This window comes from Natator depressus, chromosome 1 (assembly GCF_965152275.1).
Source record: "Natator depressus isolate rNatDep1 chromosome 1, rNatDep2.hap1, whole genome shotgun sequence".
In the NCBI taxonomy this organism is placed as follows: domain Eukaryota; kingdom Metazoa; phylum Chordata; order Testudines; family Cheloniidae; genus Natator; species Natator depressus.
Genome location: NC_134234.1, coordinates 277928387 through 277954361, shown reverse-complemented (window position 1 = coordinate 277954361; position 25975 = coordinate 277928387). Strand labels below are relative to the sequence as shown.

Sequence of the window (25975 nt, the reverse complement as noted above, 5' to 3'; positions counted from 1 at the left end):
GCCCATTGAAGCCAATGGGAACCTTTCTATTGACTTTGTTGGGTTTTGGATAAGGTTCTGTATGAGCGAATAACCTTTTTAAAACTCATTTTCTTGGACATAAATGACATATTCTGTTGCACTTGTTCTACTACTGCACATTGCTTTATACCCTCTAACTACAAATATTTTTCATTTCCAACTAAATGGTTATAAGTCACACTGTGAATATTGTGCATTTAAAATGTATTGACAGTACATTTAAATTAATTTATGTGAGCTTCATCCTATCAATTAAGTCAGTTCAAATGCAATTGGCTTTTAATTGCACTAAAGGCATCAATATTCCACAGTTTTATTGTAGCACAAGCTTGAAAATATATTTTTGGCTCTTTCAGTTATTGTTAATAATAGAACAATGCGTTTTGGCAAGCAAATATCACTTGTATTGATTTTTTTTCCAACTGTAATCCTCTACAAACATTTGTTTTTAAACTTCTTCCACTGGCTGGGGACTTAATAATTTGACTGTGAGTTTTCTCTTGCCTCATGACCCTGTCCTTGGCAGGTGGACTATCACCTTCCTAAGACACTGACAAAAAATGTTCTGGAATAGTATGGCCAAAGGATGTAGGACTAATATCTGTGCCTTTGCTCTGAGCAGTTTTTGTTGGCCTTTTTCCTTGTACACTGCATAGAGTTGTATATGTGGTTTTTGAGAATGGTACCATATATATCCTATGGTGGTGAGGGTGGCAAGCAGCTAACCTTCTCAGAGTATGGCATTTCTTACAGCTAGACTGACTCACAAAGCAGCTTTAGTAACTACTTTCAGTAATAAAGGTGTCATAGAGAGGAGAGAGAATTAACTACAAAGGGTGATGACAAATTTTAAACTAATCTTGTTACATATCTTTTTCTCAGCAGGTTCACAGACGGGATGTAACCTTATTTAAAATGGAAACTTGTGATGGAAGATAACAGTTGGAACTAAAGTATTGGGTGAATGTTTCTTTTTTAACGGGTGACCTTTTAAAAACGATATGCTGGTTCGGAAGGTACGAGGAGTAAATTGCAAAGTTTATTTTCTCTACTCGATCGATGGATTTTTTTAATCATTCCTTGGAATCAGTGAAGTTCAGAGAAGGCATGTGATGGAAAAAGCAGCAGGTCTGTGTGTTTGTAGTTCCCACATTTTGGATTAGTTTGCTGTCTTGCTGAACTGATTCCGTTTTGACGGGCAGGGCATGAATGGGATGGATTTATCTTCAGAAATGAACAGACATGGAAGGAATCCAATAAGTCACAAGCTAGAAGATCAGAAGAAGGTAAGATTATTGTTGATGCTAATTAGTTATCTTTGAACTGTTTATGCATTCTTAATGTGATTTCAGTAAGCTGGAAACTAAAATGCTTTACAAGATATATTAATCTGCCTTTACACTTGTAGAGTATTGCTGTACAGCCGACTGTTGTTATGAACCTGAATTTCATTATTACCTGGTCATTTTGCTACTAAACTCCCCTGAATTTGTTTAGCAAATTAGTTGACAAAACTTTTACTTTGCTGTCAATGCTGACTTCATGCCAAAGTCCTGCTGATCTGGAATATGAGTTTAACTTTGTGCTGACCTTGTCTGAGTGCTTCATCCCTTACAGTGAGAGCATCCCAATAGTAATTCTGAACAGTTCTGTTATCAAACTTGTCATTAATTTTGGTCCATGTTTCTGGACTACCTTATATAGTTTAATTAAATAAAATGACTTTATGTGACATCAAGTATCCTTTTGGCTGATATCGATCCTTCACTATGTTAGATCTGACTTTTTTTGTGATCCCCAGAGGATAGGTCGCTCTTGGAGGCACACCTTCCAAATCCATTTCTGTTGCTTCCTTAGTATATGTTCTTAAAATGTTTGAGTGTTCATTGCACAGGCTTGAGTTTGACGGTCTTCAGACTGCCCCATTTTGCCTCAGTCCTGTAGTGGGGCTAGTACAGTGCTATTTATGTCTTGGGCTTCTCTTGAACACAGACTGGTAAATGTTTAAAACCGTGTGATGGTTTTTTGCTCAGGGACTAGGATGAGTCCATCAAACACTGCTTCACTTGTGATCTAAGCCAGGATATAAATTGAGTAGACTAGCTAGTACATGAACCTCCTGTGGCACCTGCCCGTAAATAAAACTGTAGCAAATGATGCCTACTGGGTTTTATGGGTTCCTTAGCATATGCACCTGTTCAGCATGTGCACCCTCCCCCCCTGAAATAATAATGTAAAAAAGAAATTGGGAATTTCCTCCTTCCCCCCACTAGAATGAAAAAAAAACATGCGAGGCCCTGAGCTCTGTAGGTCTGAGTTCAAAAAACTTGCAACCAGTTCTGAGAGTCACTGCACTGAGCAGTAACATTTCATTGCTTCCAAATCACTTTTAAGATTCGAGTGGAAGACTGGTATGTTTCATACTGAAAAGTTGATTATTATACAGGTTTGTCAATAAGAGCCACTAAAACTTGGGAAGTTAAATAGAAGTAAAAGTCATTGGCCAAGTAATTAATTTTGAACTTGAATTGAAAGCTACAACTCAGTGGACTTTACTGACAGCCTAAATGCAACTCATATACTTTAAGGTCAGAAGGGACCATTATGACTAGTCTGACCTCCTGCACAACTCAGACAACTGTTGCAAGTCCAGTCAGAACTCAATACTTGGAGCATCCCTGGAGTCTGTGTGTGTGTCTCTCTCTGTTGTTAAACTAGGCCATTCACAGCTGTTAGTCTTCTGAAAGTATTGAGAATTGCTGGAAATATAACAGGATAACACGTATGACAAAACGTTGTCAAACTGTTGGTACTGAGAACATTCATTGAGCCTTTGAGCTCCTTTTTGTGTAACAGAAAATACTCAGATATGATGTGGCATAATTGACTTAGCTTGAGACGTCTTTCCAATCCCAATTCCCATTTGTCTACTACACAAAAGAAAAAGATGAGCAATATTAGTATTAATCAAAACACAAGTATTGGTTTCTGAATATTATCCAATTCTGCGTGGAATGTGCTTCAGTCTGGTATTTTAAACAAATCTCTCCGGTTCCCTCCTTTCCCCTCTTTCTGCAAGTGAAATATTGCTCCTTCCTGGCCTAGCAGTGGTGCTGAACCTATTATGCAGCAGATCTAGGTTCGGGGGAGACTCATGTTTCCTAGAAAGATGGAGATTGTTTCAAAGGTGGTCTGTTGTACTTGGGGTCAATTTCTTTTCTTTAAATAGGTTTGAGGATTCTTTATCCAGCACTAGAAGAACTAACTAAGCAAGAACTGGAGAACACTGTTTTATAGCTTCTAAAATCATTGTGTCCTGTGATCTAGATATTTAGGAATTAATAAAAAGCAACAAGAATTTCTGAAATTCATTTTCATTGCTAACGGGAATCTTTAATCTTTCTGTGAGAAGCTATTGTTATCTGGTTCATTAACGAATAGACTGGTATGATTTTAAAAGGGTTTGTATGTTAATCATCCAAGACTTTTCAAGGCCTGGTTTGTAGTGTGTACAAAGGTGAAGTGCAGGCATAAGCAGCGTGGTTATTTATTTACATTGTAGCTGGTTGAAAGCTAACACAGAAATAAATTTGGCAGCATTGTGCCCTGCTTTTATAGAAGATTGCATTCCTTTGGCAAACTGTCTGACTCAACTTAGTACCTCCAGCGCTCTGGTGAAACAATACTGCCTTACCTGGATTGGGCCAGGCAGAACCAAACTGAAGTTCTTGCATAACCCATATTCTCATAGGTAAACAGAAAACTCAGTGCTCGGAGGTTTAGTTGTAGCATCACAACTTCCAGTGGCCACTCTGCCACATTGAACATGGCAACATTGTTTTCGTGATGGACAGTTGAGCATGAGCATAGGGAATTCTAAAACAAGACAAATGATAAAAGCTCATTTTTGTAGTAGGTACTCGTGACTTTTTAGTTACATGTACATTGGTGCCCATTAAAAAGGTAACATTTACCAACAGATACTACCAGATGGTAAGTGATATCTGCCCAAATTGCACATTTTTAGGCTGAGGGGGTTAATTCTACATATAAGATAAAATGGAGGTCCATTACCTCACTGTGTGATAACCTAGAAAATGTCCTATCTGTCTCAATAGGTACTTATGTAGCCTTCATTACTGATAGGTGTAAGTACTGCATGCTTATATGACACTCATACTGTGCAGATTTGCATCCCATTGTATGTGACCTGAATTTTATATCTGTACATAGTTGTCCCATGGCTGAACACCTGTGCAGTCCAGGAGTCATTGGGTAAATCCCATGATAAAATGATAATTCTAATGATTTCTTTCAGTATTCCATTACATCTAAAGAACTGGCAAGTGTCACACAGAACCTGCATTTGCCCCTCCCCTCACATTCTCTCAACCCTGCAGAATTTTTGCACATAGCAGGGCTCCAGGAATGAGCAGGAGTTTTTCTGAAGCTACTCCTTTCACCCACAGGGGCTCAGTGGTGCTGGGTGCCAGAACTGACAGCAAGGAGACTGTGTCTTCAGAGATCTCAGTGCTCTCACCTATTGGCACCCAGGCAGCATGGAGCTGCCACAGCAAGAAGGAGGAAGCTGCCTGACTTTATTGCTGGGGTGGCAGGACCAGAGGGGAACAGGCTGGAAGAGTTTAATTTATAGATATCAAGGCCAGAAGGGATTGTTGGGATCGTCTATTTTGACCTTCTGCAGAACAGGGGCCATAGAACTTCCCTGAATTAATTCCTGTTTGAACTAATGGGCTGGGACAGAAGTATCAGAATGAGGGTAAAGGAGAAAGGGCTGTTGCAGGATCTCACACCACCTCTGCGATCATCAGGATCTTCTGGCCCTTCCACCACCTTCCAAAAATGCTCCCAGGGTCCCTCACCCCAGGCTGTCCCTCTGGTTCATATTAGTTCTCCAAACTCCTCAGTCATCCCTCCAACCCTGTGCTTCTGTGAGGTACCATTCCCAGGGCTCTGGGGCACCCTGACAGGGAAATAAGTGCCCATTTCATACTGGAAATAAATGTCACTTGTGCAGCTACCTGCCCACAAAGCTTTAAGACTAAACTCTTAAGATCTTCATCTATTTTTTGTTTGCATTGCGTACTGTAATTGCTGCATTTCTTATGTTATCTAATCATACAATTCAATGACACATATCTGAATAGCTAGGGGTTGTCTTATGGACTTCAATATGATACACATGTTTGACTTTAATACACCCTGAACTGTACAGGGAACACGAGGATATCAGCTTGAATAACTAGCTCCTGCAGTTTGCCATATTTGACTATGTTAAACAACAGTAAAGACTACTTCAGCTGTATTTCATTTTTCAGTATTGTACCTTTGTTTTATAAATCCACTGAAAATCAGTGATCTGCTCTTCATATGCATAATTTACAGTCAACAAGCACAAATATATATAATCTATTTTACTTGCTTGCAAAAGAACGTCCGGTATTCCCCAATTAACGTAGCTATTTTTTTGCAATTCTTGCTGAAGACATTCCTTTGATGGACTACCCAGGTTACCTGGTATCTTCAAAAAACACCTGCTAGCCTGAGGCGGACAAAGGAAAGCATTTGAATGATTGCTGCAGCTGTGGCCTTGTCAAAGTAGGAGACCACATGCACGTAAGGGTGCATGTGTGTATGTGCATACATGCAGGTGTGAGGCAATGCTCAGGCAAATAATAAAACTGCAATATCTTCAAGCATCGCTTATGCAGGTGACCTTGTGTAAGCTTGTAAAAATGCTTTCAGAAAGATGGAAAAGGTATAAAAGGCATCCCAGAAACAACACTGCTTCATCGCTCAACAAAGTTTTGGCATGTCTGTTTTGTTGTCCTAGTGATTTACTGCTCTCTCTTTAATGTTACCTACAGATGGGGGAGGAGGGAAGAGAAAGAGAAAAATAGGTTCTCTCTGATATCTACATTCAGTATACCTGACACATTTTCTTCCTTTAACAATAAGTGTTTTGGGAGTATATTTGTTCATTGAGGTCTTGGTCTATTAAAATATTTTTTGTTTGTATTTAAAATCACTCCGCTTTAATGGAATGCTATAGTAATGGTCTTTCTGCACTCTCAGTATTAGGATTTGCTACATCAATGTCCTTACATCATAGGTAAGGATATAGGCCCAGATTTTAAGAAGTATTTAGGCATTGCTCCGCTCCACTTTGCAACGTCTAGTCTCACTTTCAAAAGTGACCAAGGCATGTAGGAACCTAAGTAATTGACTTTCAATGGTACGTAGGCTCTGACATCACTTTTGACAATGAGGCTTAAGCTCTCAAGTCAGTTAGGCATTGCAGTGCTGAGCGGAGCAATGCCTAATACCATTACAAATCTGGGCCGTAACATAGTCTGATTCTGCAATCTTGACACACCTCAAGCTCCTACTGTGCAAAAAAAGTATAAATGTCTAAGTGAACCCTAAATTAGCAAATATTTTTCTTGGTATTCTCTATTAACCTCCCTAGACCAAAATTTGAACAAGTTGGAAAGCTAAGAATCCATAATTTGTAAACCTTGGTAATATATTAGCATATAAATAATTTGACCTATGTTCCTGATATAATTTATATTATCAGGAAACATTAATTTTTGAGAACTTCGAGATTTTAAGGGCCTGATCCAAAGTCCACTGAAATCAATGGTCTTCACTGGTTTTGGATCCTGCCCTAAAGCTTTGTCTGAGCATTTTACAGAGATTGTATTTACTTTCAGTTCAAAAAGTGCTGGGTCCTGCAGTCCTTATATAGGCAAAAGGACTGCTGATGTCAATGGAGTTTTTCTTGGCTACAAAGACTCCAGAATTAGGCAAACAAATAAAAAAGTAACAGTAGCAAGGCCAGCACACCCAAAAATTAATTTAGTGTTTTTTAAAATTACCTAGTTGAATAAAATACTAACCATAACAATGGGAGCTGTAACATGAAAATTCAATTTTTTTCCATCATCAGCAAAGCCAGTTCATGGGTATCTTGGACATGCAAGTGACATGAATGTGTGCACGCCAGCAAAATGTACTGTTCGTCTAGCCTTGCTGTTTTCCTTCTTGTAAGGAGGAGGATTTTCAATTTTATAAGAGTGCTGTTCTGTGTCCTGCCTACTTACTAAAATGGAGCAGACGGGAACAGTGGAAGGTGTGTTTACGAGCATTTCAATTTTCCCATTTAACTCTCTTTCCTAGATTTGGTTTTGGATGGGTCACATAGCTGAACAGGGATCTGAATAATGTTGCAGATCTCCTCTTGGAAGGCCCCTCTCCCATCCACCCAAACATATCTTGTCTCTTCCCAAGTTCTCCTGTACTGCGCTGGGCCCCACCTTGCCTCACTACATCTGTATGTCTCTCAGGGAACGCTTTAGAAAATGAAGGACTGAAGACCTAGTTAGGAATTGTAGAGCCCCAAAATCACATTCACTACTACCATGTAAAAAGAAAAGGAGTACTAGTGGCACCTTAGAGACTAACCAGTTTATTTGAGCATAAGCTTTCGTGAGCTACAGCTCACTTCATCGGTGAGCTGTAGCTCACGAAAGCTTATGCTCAAATAAATTGGTTAGTCTCTAAGGTGCCACTAGTACTCCTTTTCTTTTTGCGAATACAGACTAACACGGCTGCTACTCTGAAAACTACTACCATGTGTCTCTCAAAAAACTGAGAAGACTCCTGTCCATTGATTTTTACAACAAGCAGTGTGTTTGTCTCTGTTTTGGTCATTGTTGTGAACTGGGCACCTGAAGGCAAAGCCACCCAGCTGAGCAGGTAAAATTGACGGCAGGATGACTGAGTTGTATTAGCGTTTGCACAACATGCCTCAAATGTCATGTGACTAGGATTCATCACTGAATTTGGTCCGCTGGTTGGATCGTTAGCTTCCCCGGCCCGGGCCAGGTACTGATGGGGAGCATGACATGAACGCTGATCCTGAGTGCATTTGTGTTTCAAGAACCATCTCATAGCAGGCCTGCCATGTGTTGCCACCCTCCCCTTTCCTTCCCCCTTTCCTCCACAATGCCTCCCTGTGAGCCATGTTCCCCCAGCACAAATCTCTTGATCCCCTTCTACCCATCTGCCAAAACCCTCCTGGGCAGACTCCCTGGCTCCCCCCTGAAATCATTCCATGTGCTGCTCTGCTATAAATTCTCCCAATTGTAAAATCCATTTACTCTATGTTAAATGTGCAGTATTTAACACACTCTATTATACAATGGGAAAACAGGTTTTAATAATTCAACAAATAACCTTTTCCCTTCCCTTATTACTATTTTAGGACCATGCTAATAAATATGTAAGCATTTGTGTTTAATATGTATTTGTTCTGTTCATTGCTTTTTTGATTTTCTGTAGCAGGCTCTTAATTAGAAATGTTTTGACCCGAGCTGAACAAAAATTATTGGTACTTTCCTTTAAAAAAAATTGCCTGGCTTTGTTTTATTTTCTGTTTTTCATCCTTATACATTAGTCCTATAACTGGCTGCTTTTCTTTCAGCCCGATGTTATCCTTTAAGCTCTTGCTGCTAATGCGTGCTTGATACAGAATAAAACTCATGGAATACAAAGTAGAAGTTACACCAGAATGTCGTCTCTGTCTGGTCGAAGGGACTCAGCTGCTTAGCAGTTGTTTGTGTTGGCAGATTTTTGTGTAATCAAATAGCTGAGATGAACACTGCTTTGTATGTACACATACTATATTATTTTCTGACATGCACTGGAGAGGGGGTTGGAGGAGAGAGAAGGGTTTGTGATTTGTTTTGTTCTGATTGCCTTTTTTGTTTTCAATGCCTTTCCAGCAAAATGTAGGTTGTAAACACTGGAGTAATATAATGATTATTGATTAATTATATAGCACAATGGTACTTTGCTCAGCAATAAAAAGTGACAGATTCATGTCTCCCTGAATTTAGAATCTAAATGAAACTTACAAGAACGTAAACTTTTGAACTAGATATTATGGGGCCGTGTTTATTCGCCTTTACTTAAGGTGATTACTATTTGTATTCCAGTAAGGGCCAAAGATCCCAGTCAGGATTGAGGCCCCATTGTGGTGGGCTGTGTAAACAGAGTACATGCCTCAAAGAATTTACAATCTAATTTGAAACAAGGCACAGCCAGAAGAAGTAGGAGGGGGCATGAAAATAGTGACAATAAGGCCATATGGTTACATAGCTTTACTATTAGGCAACTTGAGGGTTTCCAATCATTTCTAACATTTTTGTTTGTCAAAAATAAAAAGATTGTAACCAGCCTTCCATTATAAATCTTATTTTTCATCCCTCGCTATCTACTTTGACAAAGAAAATTCTCATTCTTAGCCTTGGGACAAAGGAGAAGTATTTTGATTTTGGTGGCAGTAAATTGCTGAGCAAATAGGCTAAGACATTAAGCTTTTCTGCTGCTGCTGTTCGCTAGTAAGGTTTGAGTAACCGGCCTGTATACATTGGCTGCTATTAAGTGGTCAGTGCTTGCCAGCCATGACTGTCATTATTTCCTAATCCAAGTGAATGTGAATGATAATTATTTAGCTGCTTCTCTCTTAAAATTGCTGCCTTTCAGCATTTTGGTAAGTGGGAGCAACTTATGCTGGAGGCAGTGTGGTTTAGTGGATAGAGCACTGGATTGGGACCAAAAGAACTGGGGTCCAGTCTCAGTTCACTCACAGACCTGCTGTGTGACCTTGGGAAAGCCCTGGTATCCGGATAGGTAGGTCTACACAGCAACAAGACACCCACTGCTGGTCTGTGCCAGCCAACTTGGGTTCACGGGGCTGGGGCTTTTTCATTGCTGTGTAGACTTCTGGGCTCAGGGCTGGAACCCAGGCTCCAGCCCCTAGTGTCTAGGAGCTGTGTGCAGGCATACCCTCATGTGTCTCTGTTTCCCTTCCTACCTTTTGCCTTGTAAAGGTTTGGACTCACTCAGCGGCACCTCCTGCTGGTAGTCCTTGGGAATTAGTTCGATTTCCAGCCCAGAGCACCCTCCTCAGGCCAGTGATCTGCCTTACCACTAGTCCCCAGTCCCTCCCAGTGCCCTTGCCTTGGGTGCTGCCCCCCTGGCAGTACCCCCACTCCCTGGGTCTCCCCACCCCAGGGCACTCTCACCCACTATCCCCACATCACCTCAGTTGTGGCTACTGCCAGTCACCGTCTAGCCCCCATGCCCTGGGGAAGACTGCAGTGTAAAAGCCAATAATCACAGGCAACGTGGGGTTTGGACTGGCTGCCTTTACCCACCCTCAGGCTGCCCTCTGCAACCCCAATACTTATATGGGCCTGGGAATTTGCTGGCCAAGGGCTTCCCAGCTCCTGAGGCCTTTCCCCAGCCCTGCCTCACTCTGGGTCCCCAGGTGAATTCCCCTGCAGCCAGGCCTGTGTCTCTCTCTAGCCAAAGAGACTCTGCCTGACCTTCTGGCTCCCAGCCTTTATAAGGGCCAGCTGGGCCCTGATTGGGGCGTGGCCCAGCTGCGGCTACTTCCCCAATCAGCCCAGCTTCTAGCCCACAGCCATCGCCAAGGGCTGGCTTTTCAGCCTTTCAGGGCAAGAGTAGGTAACCACTCTGCTACATGCCTGCATAGACTGTTAGCCCTTCAGGGTGATTGTAACATGGTGACCAGCCCCTTTATGGGCCAGGGGACGTGGGTCCAGCCAGTCCTGTTTGATCATCAGACCCAGCTGGGAAGAGGTTAGATATTTTCTACAAAGGGCTGAGAGAGCTCAGTTGGAGGGGAGTTGCAGGAAGGAGGTTAGCTATGCTGGAAGCCCTGGAGCAATGGGGAGAGATGCAACTGGAAAAGTATCTGGGTCCCTGCAACCTGCTTTGGTTGTGAGTTTTGTGTTTGATGAATAAAACTGTGCAGTGAAGGAAGGTTTTAGAAGACACGGGGCATTGTGTAAGTCCTTCCTGAGCTGAAGAGAGAGACCAGTGGCATACAGTGAGAGTCTCTCTTACTTTGCATTTATACCGCATCTAGTACAATGTGGGATCTTGGCTGGGACTTCTAGGTATTACTGTCATCTTATTATTAATCATCACAACCTTATGACATAGTTGTAACATTTCATGATCCCACATCATGACATTACAACAATAGTACATGGGTCCCAAAAGATATTCCAGGACTTTTTAATGTGAGATTCCCCTTTTGAAGTGTGGTCAATCCTCATATTAGCAGATTAGGGGTTGACAGTACTGTCTGAGTGATTTTTCTAAGCCTTAAATATTGTGCTTGTTTTTGTAATCAAATTAGCCTCGGTCAAAGTGTAATCCGCTGTTTCCCTTCCCAGAAATTCCAAACTTCCCAGGAACCAGTCAGATTCTCCTCTGTGTTGCAAGTTGAGTTCAACACGTCCATGATTACAAACCTATAGCTAGAATTACCTGTCAAACTTGTTAAAAATGAATAAACCAGATCTTCCGCTCCCTTGCAGCCTCTGACAGAACAAAAAAGCCTCAAACATAAAAAATTCAGAGAGGAATTTTAATACGCAGATAGACTGGAGCAGAGACAAGGTGGGTGAGATAATATCTTTTATTAGATTAAGAAAAACTCCTATTGGTCCAATAAAAGATATTACCTCACCCCTCTTGTGTCTCTAATATCCTGGGACCAAAATGGCTAAAACAACACTGCATATATTGGAGCACTTTATTTGTTCAGCTTTTTTGCTTGATGCTAGTTGTCCTGCCATGTTTTACATTCTGCTCCAAGTGCTGAGAAGGTCTTGCTGTGTTTGGAATAACAGGGACACTTTTTCTCAACCGCTCTGTATGTTTGATGGCTGCTTTACTAATCCATTGTGTTATGTTGTCTTGAAAGATTTGAATTGGATTGTAAAGTCTTTGGGGCAGGGACTGTGTCCTCCAGGGAAATTGCTTAGTCCAACTGGGCCCCAAAGCTGATTGACATCTCTGGGAGGTTCTGCAATACAGATTTAACATCATTTCTTCTACTTTATTTGTATGTCTGTCAGGTGGAGTTCCCAAGCTATCCTGCTCCTGTGATTCACAAGCACACTGACTCTTCAGGAGCTCTCGCCAAATTTCAATGAGATGCCTCTTTCCTGCTGCTGTAGCCGAATCCAGTGAAGAATTAGAGCAGCTAGTGACTATACTAAAATTTGTATATTTGTGAGAGGGAAATAAAGGAACTTTTTAATAGTCTGCATGCCATAGCTAGTCATTGCGTATGTGTTGAATGCATGCTTACAAAGTAGTTTTAAATTATATCCACAGCTGCTTATATAAACTCATTCTTCCTTATTACATATTATATATATATATATATATATATATATATATATATAAGCATACCTATTCTTAAGCAATTTGACAGAAACTGAGTAAAACCAAACGTGTTTAGTATTTGACTGCTACATAGGCTACCAAGTGGTATTATTAGTTGAGCCCTTTACTACATATTATTATTTTTATTTTATTACTTTATTTATTGTTAATATCACAGTAGTCCTAGACACACTCACTGAAATTGGCAGCCCATTGTGCTAGGCATTGTACGAACACATGGTAAGACACAACTCCTGCCCTAAAGAGCTTACTGTCTAAATAGAGAGAACAGAAATGTGTAGATGAAAGGAAGTGTTATCTCCATTTTACAGATGAGGAACTGAGGCACAAGTAGATTTAAATCCTAATCCCACCTGTTTCAGTTCAGTGAGATTGCTCACATTTGTAAAATTAAACATTTGCAGGATCAGGTGTTGTCAAGGTCCCATAGAGTTTATAGCAGAGGCAGAACTTGAACCTATGTCTTTTGCAACCCAAGCCAGTGCCTTAACAACAGAACCATACTTCCCCTCTGTATTGTGCCTTATGATTACAAATTCTAGTAGTACAGTCATGCTGTATTTCATAGAATCATAGAATCATAGAATATCAGGGTTGGAAGGGACCCCAGAAGGTCATCTAGTCCAACCCCCTGCTCGAAGCAGGACCAATTCCCAGTTAAATCATCCCAGCCAGGGCTTTGTCAAGCCTGACCTTAAAAACCTCTAAGGAAGGAGATTCTACCACCTCCCTAGGTAACGCATTCCAGTGTTTCACCACCCTCTTAGTGAAAAAGTTTTTCCTAATATCCAATCTAAACCTCCCCCATTGCAACTTGAGACCATTACTCCTCGTTCTGTCATCTGCTACCATTGAGAACAGTCTAGAGCCATCCTCTTTGGAACCCCCTTTCAGGTAGTTGAAAGCAGCTATCAAATCCCCCCTCATTCTTCTCTTCTGCAGACTAAACAATCCCAGCTCCCTCAGCCTCTCCTCATAAGTCATGTGCTCTAGACCCCTAATCATTTTTGTTGCCCTTCGCTGGACTCTCTCCAATTTATCCACATCCTTCTTGTAGTGGGGGGCCCAAAACTGGACACAGTACTCCAGATGAGGCCTCACCAGTGTCGAATAGAGGGGAACGATCACGTCCCTCGATCTGCTCGCTATGCCCCTACTTATACATCCCAAAATGCCATTGGCCTTCTTGGCAACAAGGGCACACTGTTGACTCATATCCAGCTTCTCGTCCACTGTCACCCCTAGGTCCTTTTCCGCAGAACTGCTGCCTAGCCATTCGGTCCCTAGTCTGTAGCGGTGCATTGGATTCTTCCATCCTAAGTGCAGGACCCTGCACTTATCCCTATTGATCCTCATCAGATTTCTTTTGGCCCAATCCTCCAATTTGTCTAGGTCCTTCTGTATCCTATCCCTCCCCTCCAGCGTATCTACCACTCCTCCCAGTTTAGTATCATCTGCAAATTTGCTGAGAGTGCAATCCACACCATCCTCCAGATCATTTATGAAGATATTGAACAAAACCGGCCCCAGGACCGACCCCTGGGGCACTCCACTTGACACCGGCTGCCAACTAGACATGGAGCCATTTATCACTACCCGTTGAGCCCGACAATCTAGCCAGCTTTCTACCCACCTTATAGTGCATTCATCTAGCCCATACTTCCTTAACTTGCTGACAAGAATACTGTGGGAGACAGTGTCAAAAGCTTTGCTAAAGTCAAGAAACAATACATCCACTGCTTTCCCTTCATCCACAGAACCAGTAATCTCATCATAAAAGGCGATTAGATTAGTCAGGCATGACTGTACTTGTATTTGTACATAAGGGCACTGTTGAGATATTTAATAATTTCCAAAAATAATGTTTGGTTACCAATATCATTTTTTCTCCAGTGCCAAAGTGCAAAGGAGTGTCTAAAGGGCAGAGAAGCATTTAGGGAAGGTTTGCATTTTATCCTCCACTCTGACATCCTTCCCTTTCTCAGTTTCTGTTACAACTAAACATATAAATATTCGTTTTGATCAGTAATTAGGTGTATAAATATCCGGTGTATTGTTGTATACCTATTGTATATAAATAGAGCAATGTTTGGTTGCTTAAGGGGAAGAAAAAGTAGACATAACTACTAATTTTTTTAACCGACCCTTCAGTGTTGTTGTATTTCCAGTACATGAAAACAACATTTATTTAAAATTGAAGGATACTTTGTTTTTGTTAAATTGGAATGACAAAAATTATTAGTTTATCATAGAATCATTGTTAAATCTGGTTTAATTCTGTTTTAGTAGAGAGGGAGACGCTACCTGGTACATCAGTCTTCTTTTCAATACGTTTTTAATATTACATTCCTTCATGTCATCTTCATCTGTCAGCATCATATATTGCTATTCCCTTCAACTGAATTTCTTGCCAGAGTGACATAATGCAGCTCTAGCCCTTAGGCTTTGCGACTCAGAGGAAAAGCATCCTAGCTTCCAGACTTTTTTTTTTTTTTAAATCTGAAGGTATGCAGCAGGCCAGTTGCCCTTCCAGTCTAATGTTCATCATTCATGAAGGAAAAAATAAACCTCTGAATTGAATGTACATTTACAATTTGGCTCATCGACGTTCTTTTCTGCCTGCCAGTTCGTGGTTTGCTTCTCCTTTCCTTCTCCATTGCTTTCCCCCTTCACTGTCAGCCTCATTCTCCCTGCTGGCAATACTCCTACCAAGCTCTTCCTACACTCTTGCCTTGCTCTTTTTTGCTTTCACTCCCTCATGTACTTTCTCCTCTTCCTCCTTTTCCCTACTCCCTTGCTTGTGTTAACTCCCCCTTCTATCATTCCCACTCTCATTCCCTTGCTACCCCTTTTTATGTAGAACGTAGTCACAATGAGGCAGGCCAATAAGCACATTGATCTTTTATTTAAATGTTATATCCCTTCCCCCCATCTTTCATCTGTTTCTGTGACATGTCAGTTCCTCAGAACAACATATGTGTCTTCCTGTGTTTGTACAGCATCTAGCACAATGAGGCCTGGACCTTAACTGGGGCCTTTGGGTAATACAAATGACAATAATAGTAGCAACAATAAATGGAAATATGAAATATTCCTTTTGCTGTATGTCTCAAAAAATGAGTTTTTAAAGAAGTATGAAATCTACATTTCTTAGGCTTTGCTGATATGAAATCTCGTTTTTGTGATCTGATTTCCATCCATGGATGTTTATTGTGACTAATTCGCCATCCTTGTCTGTAATCAAGGTGGCAGTTGCACTTCTTACACATGCTTTTTCTTTTTGTCTTATCTCATTTGCTGTTATATTCTATTTTAATTTAATCAGCCAGGATTTGAGCACAACATAATTCATCCATGGAGAGGAAGGGAAAAGGCTGCCTCTCTCTGAGGCAAAGTCTCCACAGACAGCACAGAAGGGATCTCTGATGTATATGGAGAGAGACCCCTTGAAAGGGGCTGCTTTCAGCAAAGTCAAGCTGATAGGCTTGGTCCCCCCTCTCCATGCCCAAAGGTCTCTTCCCCTGACTTGAAAAAGAGCTCTGTGTGGCTCGAAAGCATCTCTCTCTCACCAACAGGTGAGTGTCTCTCTCTCTCACCAATAAAAGATATTACCTCACCCACCTCGTTTCTCTACTTGTGGTAATGACATTTGTTGTGTCAGTTCTGTGAGCGAGAGCACAGTAATACTCATATCCACAAGTAAAGAATCTAAGGGCAGCTGCCAACGCTCTGTGTTTTAATGAAAGATTTTTAAAGCATACGCCCACAATTTGCAGTTTGGAATGGATGAATTCCAGCAGGGTGTGTGAAAAAGGTCACATGGCTCTGTATGTACTTGTTGGCATCAGAAAAGAGGAGACTGTAATACATAAACGCATAGTGGTTCCCCATTATGACTCTGCGAGCTCTAATAAGCTTCAACAAAGAACCAACAAATGCTACATCTTTGACCCTGCAGTTGCCACCACTGAAAAGGAACAGTTACCCACAGTTACCACAAAGTAGAATGTGAGGTGCTAGTGTTATTTCCCAATACTTTCCTTACCCTTGTGGTAACAATGGGAAAATATTGACTTTTTAATGGTAGGCACTTTTTCTGGACCCACTGCTTATATGCATCTCATTGTAAACTTCAGTTGAGGCCCATTAATGTTAAGGCCTAAGCACCTTGATTTTGTTGAGTCTTGTGTTACGTTTAGATCATAATCTCTTTGGGACAGGACACTTGTCTGTCTTATTGCTCTGTGAAGCACCTTGTGCACTTTTGTGGTTTATAAAATAATTAATAATAATGCATATGTATGCATTGCTATACTGGAGTCATTAGTACATTGTTTTCAAGAAGAAAGATATTAAATCATGGGACAGGAAGTGAGAGTTCTATTCCCACTCCTACCAACTTCTGTGTGACTTTAGGCAAGTGACTTAAACTCTGTTTTCTCCATCTATAAAACTAAGGAATTTGCGACTCTTAATTAATTAATATTCACAAAAAGCTTTGAGATACTCAGATGAAGGCCCAATATATTTGCAAAGTATTTTAAAAATACATTATTTATTTATTTTTATTAATCATAATATTACATACTACTTTTTATTTTATTATTCATTTTATTGTTGTGTTCTGGTAGCACCTAGAAGCCCTGCTCATGGACCAGGATCCCACTGTGCTAGGCATCTGTACAAAAGCATGACAAATAGATAGTCCCTGGCCCACCATTAGATGGTCTCGTCTGGTCTTTTTGTCTCTGACAGTGGAATATTCCCAATTGTTCCATAGAAGATGACCCCTTCCTTGCTATAAAAACAAAGGTCAATTGTGTAGCGTTATGCTGTGTGAGGGGGTTGGGGAAATTACTCATCTTAAAATAAGGGAAGGTTTACAGATTAAGCTCCCCTCCCCAGCTACCTCGACCAAGAAAGAGCATATACCTTGAATCATGCTAGTTGTTATCCCTTGTAACTTTTTGCTTAATTTCCTAGTTAGTTTCTTGGATCCTGTTTATTAAATAAAAATATCAAACAAAAATCAAGAATTCCAGTCACAGTTGGGACAAATCACAGATACAACAAGAAAACATCCGAACTCTCCCTAGCCCAGACTCTTTATCCGGAGAGCTAGCGGATCAATTTGATATGGATCCCCATGCCGATTGCCATTTTGCCAAGCTCATCTGTTTTTATTTTTTGTTTTTCCTCAGTCATTGCTAGCAACTAAAAGACTGCACAAACAGCGAGACTAGAGGTTCAGGTGAGTTGTTCTGCACCTGAAGACAGGCTGGACAGTCGCTCTGCCATAGGTAGTATTAAAGTCCTGTTTTAGCAACTGCCACAGTCTCAAAAACAAAACAAAAACAACGTACGCGGCATATGTCTGTCCTCCTTTACTGTCGTAGATAAGGCTAAATCCTCTGGTGTCTGAGAAAGTCAGAAAGGCAATTGTCCATAAGTCTGACCGTGCATCAATGGAACTTTTATTTTTAGGTCAACAGATCCCAAATAAAGATATTAAGGGAGCAGAATAGCAGAAAATGTTCCTTGGTATCCTCTGATCCAGAGCAGACTTCCTGTGGGCAGCCTTTATCTATTGTGTGCTTCCCTCGTAGGTTACCTCTGACATACAATTTACTGTGAAATACTTGCCACTGTATTATCCCTGTACTTGAAGGGAACTCTAGTTTGTGTCTAAATATTACACTTGGTCATAGTTATCTAACCTCTTTCAAAATTACAGTGACCGCTTTGGTTTATTGATTCTCAATTCATCAGGTTGACTATACATTGTGTAGAGAAATATGTCCTTAATCAATTTAAACATGTTCTACCTATCAATTAAATTGAGTGTCACCTTGTTCAGAGGCTGAAATCTGATTGTGTCTCACAAAGCCAGATATTTATTTTATATACCCGTATATTGGCCTGTAAAGTAAAGCAGTGCAGGACAAATATCGAGTGTGGGAGAGGGGAGAAAGAGAATAGAAAAGAGCTATCCAGAGAACTGGGATTTAGTTCTTCCCTGGAAGCAGATGGAGCTGGTAACACTGAGCTTTCAAGTGGCATCAGTCCCTTCGTAGAAAGAGTTTTCTGGCTCTCAATCCAAAGCAGCTCTGTTTTTACTGATTGTACTAGTTGTGGAAGCCAGCTTGTATGGCAGCCCTGGCCACAAACAAATAGAATAAAATGGCACAAATAGTACCCAGGAGTCCAGGAAGCCAGAGCTTACGTTACTTTAGGTTTAAACGCTGCTGTATAAATACTTGGCTTCTCATACAGAAAAATACTTCCGTTTTCTACATTATTCGGTAATCTGTGGTAATGATCCAAAACAATGCAGTAAACACTGTTATAAGCAGAGATGGGCCCAAGCAGAAAAATTCAAATGTGGACCTGTCTTTCAGAAGTCCCAAAGTTTGTGTGTTTAGATCGGGGGGTTCATTTTAGCCCAACTTGAATCAAGATAGAGGGTGGCTTTTGTTTTTCTATTTTTTTTTACAAATATGTTGCATTTTATAAGGGCTGCTGTATGCAAATTATACAGAATGAAGACAGCTGCAAAGTACCCCTCAGGTGGTCAGTACTTCTCTTCCTTTCTCTCTCTCTCTCTCTCATTGTTGAGAGAATGATTAATGCAAGTTAAGTCATTCTTCCACAGTGTACACACAAAGTGTGGCTGCTGATTCTGGCCAATGCGAAATTGAGTTGTCAAAAATCTTGTAGTGTTTTCTTGATATGTCAGTTCATGGCAAAGCTAGAGAGAGAGACACACAGACAGAGTTCTCTTTTGTTAGCAGAACAGCTGGCAGAACAGACTGGAAATTGTGCTCTTCAGGAATGAGCTTTCACCAAGGTAAGTCCAGTGTCAGATCTTAAAGTGCCAAATTTGCAACCCACATTGTGCTGTTTTGTTGAGTAACACAGAATTTCAAAAGAGGCAAGTGAAACAGTGGGAAAATAATTTTTCTTTAAAAGAGGGGACTGTGACTGAGGTGATTGCTGTGGCAGCTGTCCAGAGAAACTGGAGGCAGCTCTATGTGGGAATCAGACACTCTACAATGGTCTAATTGTTTATTTTGTCTCATTTCATTTGTAATCAACTCCTCTCTTTCCTTAATGGGACTTTACTTAATAAAACAAGCAAGTAAAATGCCCATTAAGGAAAGAAAAGAATTCATTACTAGCATATAATACTTGTGAAAATGCTTCTCAAATACAGGATCTTAGTTAGAGCAATGCTGTTTTGATTACGTTAAATACTATCATTTTCTTTTCTTCCTCTTTTTCCCTTACACAGCATGTGTTTATGATTGCCATGGGCATAAAGTTCCCAGAAATGCATTATTTGGAACAAAAAAGGACTTAGCTGAGGGAAGGAGAGATGGTGTTGGGGGGTTCTGTGTGGGGAAAGCACACTTTGCTTTTAATATTTATTTTCTATATTTTTTAGTAACACTAGAGATTTTAGAAATCTTTTACTACTGTGCATTGAGGTTAATGCTAGGGATCAAAAATAAGAGTGTAGTCTTTTGCTGTACTTCCCAAAATACAGATCTTGTTGATTATTTCACAAGTATTTCATGTCTTGTATCTAAGAAGTGTAGCTTAGCAAATGTTCCTGGTATATGCCACATCACAATCTTTGTTTTAGCAAATTGCATTATGAATTACTCTTCAAACAGACTAATACAGTAGATATCCATACAGTGATTTGGATAAATGAAATATATGGAACTGTTGTTAGTGATTCCCAAGTTAAGGCTTCCTTTAGATTTGAACTAAAATTCCTCTTTGTCACACCGTAAAGATTTAAAGGAGTGTCCAGATGGGTGGCACAAGGGGCCTGATCCAAAGCCCACTGAGATCAATGAGAGTCTTTCCAGTGACTTAAGCAGGCATTGGGTCAGGCCCTTGTACTCTTCAGAGGACAACTGAGTTTTCCATATACAGGAGTGAAGTTCTGGAAAACCTTTAAAGAGGAGCAGTGGGGGCAAAAAACCTAACTGGCTTCAAGACTGAGATTGATATGTTTATGGAGGGGATGGTATGATGAGATTGCCTACAATGCCATATGGCCCCATCTGCAACTGCTAGCAGCAAATATTTCCAATGGCCGGAGATGGGACACTAGATGGGGAAGGTTCTGAGTTATTACAGAGAAGTCTTTCCCGTGTATTTGGCTAGTGGTTCTCTTCCACATGCTCAGGGTTTAACTGATAGCCATATTTGGATTTGGTAAGGAATTTCCCCTTCAGGTTAGATTGACAGAGACCCTGGGGTTTTTTGCCTTCTTCTGCAACGTGGGGCATGGGTCACTCACTCATCTGAACTAAAATAGATGGTGGATTCTCTGTAACTTGAAGTCTTTAAGTCATGATTTGAGGACTTCAGTAGCTCAGCCAGAGGTTATAGGTCTATTACAGGAGTGGGTGGGTGAGGGTCTGTGCCCTGTAATGTGCAGGAGTTCAGACGAGGTGATCATGATGGGCCCTTCTGGCCTTAAAGTCTATGAGTCTCTGTAAAATTTGTAGTAAAATATTTACTACATTTTGCAGGAGAAAAATTAAATAATATTCCTGTTTTAGAAAATGTCCCTGTTTATCTCTCATTTATTTGGCTAAAGAACCATAGTCTCCATGAACTGTCAATTTTTAGTACATATGCATGTACGCGCACACAGATACATTATGATAACATCGTGGTCATAGGCCACTTCTGAAAATTTAAGATTAACTAATCAAGAGTTCTTCACCTCATTCAGAGCAACCTAACAGGTATGCCAAGGAAATCCACCAACTGCTCAGATCCAGCAGCTACTCCCCTTTCTGATGCTAGGTGGATCAGCTGCTTCTTTGGAATTGCAAGCTGCCAAGCTATGACAACATGGACTTCAGCTCTCTCTCTCTCTCTCTCTCTCCCACCCAGTCCCCCACCCGCATCCTAGACCCTGCTAATGGGTTAATGAAGAATTTGTAGAGGTTGGGAGTTGAAGCCAAACTTGCATCTCTGCTACACAGGCAGCTGCTCCCTTTGACAAACCAAACTCTGGTCTTTCGACTTCCACTGTACAGGCAACATAATAAGTGTTGTTTTGTAGGCCACACAGAAATGGCTGCAATTACATTTTTTGGGGGGCGGGGGGAAGTCTTAACAATGAAGTTGTGGATTTAAAAAATAACCAACTGTCAAGGTTCCTTCCCCACTCTGAACTCTAGGGTACAGATGTGGGGACCTGCATGAAAGACCCCCTAAGCTTATTCTTACCAGCTTAGGTTAAAAGCTGCCACCACCAAAGTGTTACACAAAGAACAGGGAAAGAGCCCACTTGGAAACATCTTTCCCCCCAAAATCCCACCAAGCCCTACACCCCCTTTCCTGGGGAAGGCTTGATAAAAATCCTCACCAATTTGGATAGGTAAACACAGACCCAAAACCTTGGATCTTCAGAACAATAAAAAAAAACAATCAGTTTCTTAGAAGAAGAATTTTAATTTAAGAAAAAGTAAAAGAATCACCTCTGTAAAATCAGGATGGTAAATACCTTACAGGGTAATCAGATTCAAAACATGGAGAATCCCTCTAGGCAAAACCTTAAGTTACAAAAAGAGACAAAAACAGGAATATACATTCCATTCAGCACAATTTATTTTATCAGCCATTAAACAAAACATGGGGGAGGGATAGCTCAGTGGTTTGCGCATTGGCCTGCTAAACCCAGGGTTGTGAGTTCAATCCTTGAGGGGGCTATTTAGGGATCTGGGGCAAAAATTGGGGATTGGTCATGCTTTGAGCAGGGGGTTGGACTAGATGACTCCTGAGGTCCCTTCCAACCCTGATATTCTATGATTCATATCTAACTAGATTGCTTACTAACTCTTTACAGGAGTTCTGACCTGCATTCCTGCTCTGGTCCTGGCAAAAGCATAACACAGACAGACAGACCCTTTGTTCCCCCCCCCCCAGATTTTAAAGTATCTTGTCTCCTCATTAGTCATTTTGGTCAGGTGCCAGCGAGGTTATCTTAGCTTCTTAAGTTTTACAGGTAAAAGGACTTTGCCTCTGGCCAGGAGGGATTTTATAGCACTGTATGCAGAAAGGTGGTTACCCTTCCCTTTATATTTATGACACCAACCAAAATCTGTTACAGAGGATCCCTCTTGGCTTGGTAGTTAAGACAGTGTTGAGAATTGTGCTTTACAGCAAGATAGAAATCTTTGACTGAATGTGGTCTCCAAATGTAATACAATAACTCTTCAGAGAATGATTGAATTTTCTCTAATAATATTTACTTATTTACTAACATTGACAAAGGAAACAATTTAAAATGACCCCTTTGTGAAATTTCATCCAATATTCTAAGATTTCTGTAACTAAAGAACCACATATTCTAAATGTCACACACATACACTTTTTCATAGTACCTCAAACACAGAGTGGTCTTCAAATTTTGCTCATATATATTATTCCCCATATTTATTAAAACCTAATTTAGATCTGTGAAAACAAGCCAATGGAACGGCCAAGGTCTCCCAATCATTTCTATCTCCAAAGCTGCCCAGCTTGTCTGCCAAAGCTGTGCTTCTTTCATATACCCCACCATCTCTGGATATAGTGGAGAAAAAAGGAGGTAATACTGGAATGGTGGTAATGGATTTGGAGATGAGAGGGATTGCTACTATGGGGGCATTTTGAACAGGAAACAGCAGCACCAGAGAGAAACTATGCTCTGAACCTCCTGTGGTTTGTCATAGTTTTATAGATGCCAAGGCTAGAAGGGACCATGGTGATCATCTGGTTTGACTTCCATGAGTTAATTCCTGTTTGAACTGAAGCACATCTTTGGCTTTTTATTAAAAAATAAATAAATAAATAAAAATCTTGATTTAAAAATTGCCAGTGATGGAGAAACCACAATAATCCTCATTGTTAAACATTTATACTTTATTTTCCATCTGAATTTGTCTAGCTTCAACTTCTGGCTGTTGGATCGTGTTATGTCTTTGTCTGCTAGACTGAGAGCCCATTGTCAAATGTTTGTTCCCCGTGTAGGTATTTACAGACTGTAATCAAGTCACCCCTTATTCTTCTCTTTGTTAAGCTAAATTGATTGAGCTGCTTGAGTCTATCACTATAAGGCATGTTTTCCAGTCCTTTAATAATTCTCCTGGCTCTTCTTTGTGGAGTGATCAGATGTGTGGCTAACGACTATAAGTGGGGACTTCATGACTCCTCCCTTTGCCTCAGTGGCCAGTTAGAAGATGTAGGCCACATATTTGTAGGGTGCATCCACGGGGAAGGGCTGCCTGGTTCCCGCATGGACTTGCTAATGTGCTTCACTCAGTTGTTGAATGGTTAAGATCTTTAGACTAGCATACTTGACTTGATAGTCTATATAGATGCCCTCCCCCCACCCCCTTTACACAGATATTCTCTGAACTCTCTCCGGTACATCAATGTGCTTCTTGAATTGTGGACACCAGAACCGGACACAGTATTCTAGCAGTGCCAAATACAGAGGTAAAATGACCTCCTTACTCCTACTCAGGATTCTTCTGTTTATGCATCAAATGATTGCATGAGACCTTTTTGGCCATAGCATTGCACTGGGAGTTCATGTTCAGATAATTATCCACCATGATGCCCCCAAATTTTTTTCAGGGTCACTGCTTCCCTGGGTAGAGATTCCCATCTTATAAGTGTGGCCTACATTCTTTGTTCCTAGATGAATGCCTTTGCATTTGACCATATTAAAATGCATATTGTTTGCTTGGGCCCAGTTTGCCAAGAGAGGCAGATAGCTCCATATCAGTGAGCTGTCCTCTTCATTATGTACCACTTTCCCAATTTTTGTGCCATCTGCAGACTTTATCAATGATGATTTTGTTTTTTTTCCCAAGACATTGATAAAAATGTCAGACTGTGGCTGCACTGCTAAAGCACTGGAATTTAAGTGAAGGACTTCTCCTGTCCAGCATGCTTCTCAAATCAGTGGGAGAGCTCAGGGCAGAGGTCTATTGTGAGGCAGGCTATGGAGGAGAGTAGTGAGGGGGAGTGAGCCTCTTCACCCTGTCCCAATTCACTCTTCTCACAAAACCCACCTCTTTTCTGAGGATTTAAGGATGGTGGAGTTATTTGAGGATGGCTGGGGCCTTAAAAAGAATGGGGTATTTATTTAGGGCTTAATTCTGCCATCCTTTCTCCTCAAGTCATCCTACTGAGGTCAAGGACAGATTTAAGATATTCGGTCATTCAGGTTGTGTAGAATGGGGCTGTACTGGCCTGGTTTGTTTCATTTAAATGTTTGTATTGTGTCTAGGATCAGTGCTGTTAGTATGTAATGTAGTTTGTGGAAACTCTGCATCTGTATGTAAATTCAAGTAAATAATAAACCATATTTGTATCTATTGCATAAATTGGCTTAACAATTTGCCCCTGGCACATTCCTGAGTGATATAAGAGTGGAGGGTCAGTAAATCAGGATTCCAGCACACACATCATCATAGTGCAAAACAGTCAGGTAGGTGATGCAGCGTTTCCACAAACTACATTACAAAGAAAAATAGACAAGCCAAAGTTAATAACAAAGTAGAATATGGTGAATACTTAAAAGTCACCACACAGTGATATCTGAGGTGACCATATTTTTCTATATTCATATAGAAGATGCATTAGTAGGGTGACCATATGTCCTGTTTTGGCCAGGACAGTCCCCTTTTTGAGTTCTGTCCTGGCCATCCTGCCTTTTTTGACAAAAATGGTCATTTGTCCCATTTGCTCTGATCGGTTGGCAAGAGCAAATGACTAAATGCTCAGTTTACCAAAACATTTGGGTGCACCCCCGTAGGGGAGTGTGGAGGAATGTGGGGTGGGGTGGTGGAAAGTGACACGAGGTGCTGAGCAGTGCGGAGGTGTTTCAGGCAGCAGGAAGCGAGGGCAGCTCTGGCGAGCCTGCGGGTGGGGTGTGTGTGGGGACTCTGGCGAGCCCCATGGGCTGTCCCATTTTTACTTCAGGAAATATGGTCACCCTATGCATTAGTCGTAAATGTTGACTTTAATTGTTGACCTTTTTAATTTGCATTAAACACAAAAAAGAAACTGGTTTCAGCAATGGGAAATCAACTTGGCTATTCTTACCTGCTCTCCTTTGCAGACAACTGTACACCCCTCTAATGGAGTCAGAGCTCAGTTAAAAAAAAAGAAGACTAGAATGGAAAGAAAAGAAAAGCCTTTACTTCAGAGAACCCTGTGGGAGATAAAACTGTTTCAGCCTCCTGTCACATTCACAAATGGTGACTCCCTTTATGTACAGATCTGCTTTGACATATTATTGGTAAAAGAAACATGACCATCTTGGTGATGGAATTTAAAATTCACCTTTTTTTCCCTCTGTCTCAAACATTCTGCTTCTAAGAGTGGTCTTTGTTAGAGAAAGCGCGATTGGGTATTCCTGAGACCTCAAGATTCCTGCACTTGGTCTTTATCAGAAGTTTGATACTCCTTGTCTTATGTTTTCTTCCTATAAATATGGAGTCCTTTCTCAAAAGAAAAGTTGCTAATCTTCTTCTAACAATTGCACAAGAAGTCTTACTGTAAAACTGTTAAGACCTCAAACATTTGGCCTTTAGCTGCTATCTACGCTGTA

At 40.8% G+C, this 25975-nt stretch overlaps 1 protein-coding gene and 1 long non-coding RNA gene across 11 annotated transcripts in view; one reads left to right on the top strand and one right to left on the bottom strand.

Moving 5' to 3' along the window:
* Positions 1-25975, top strand: part of NAV3 (neuron navigator 3) — a 757820-nt gene that overhangs the window by 197934 nt on the left and 533911 nt on the right. For 8 of the 10 annotated variants that reach the window (XM_074941992.1, XM_074941999.1, XM_074941997.1 and 5 more), the window contains one exon: positions 904-1307. In XM_074941992.1, coding sequence (XP_074798093.1) covers positions 1227-1307 — 81 coding nt within the window. In that variant the 5' untranslated portion in view covers positions 904-1226. The remainder of the gene's footprint in view (positions 1-903; positions 1308-25975) is intronic. The other 2 variants (XM_074941993.1, XM_074941991.1) reach the window with 1 other exon arrangement.
* Positions 982-25571, bottom strand: LOC141980615 (uncharacterized). The gene is made up of 3 exons (XR_012637585.1): positions 25468-25571; positions 3716-3897; positions 982-1289 (listed from the first exon to the last, which is right to left on the bottom strand). It is a non-coding gene; the product is annotated as an uncharacterized LOC141980615 (long non-coding RNA).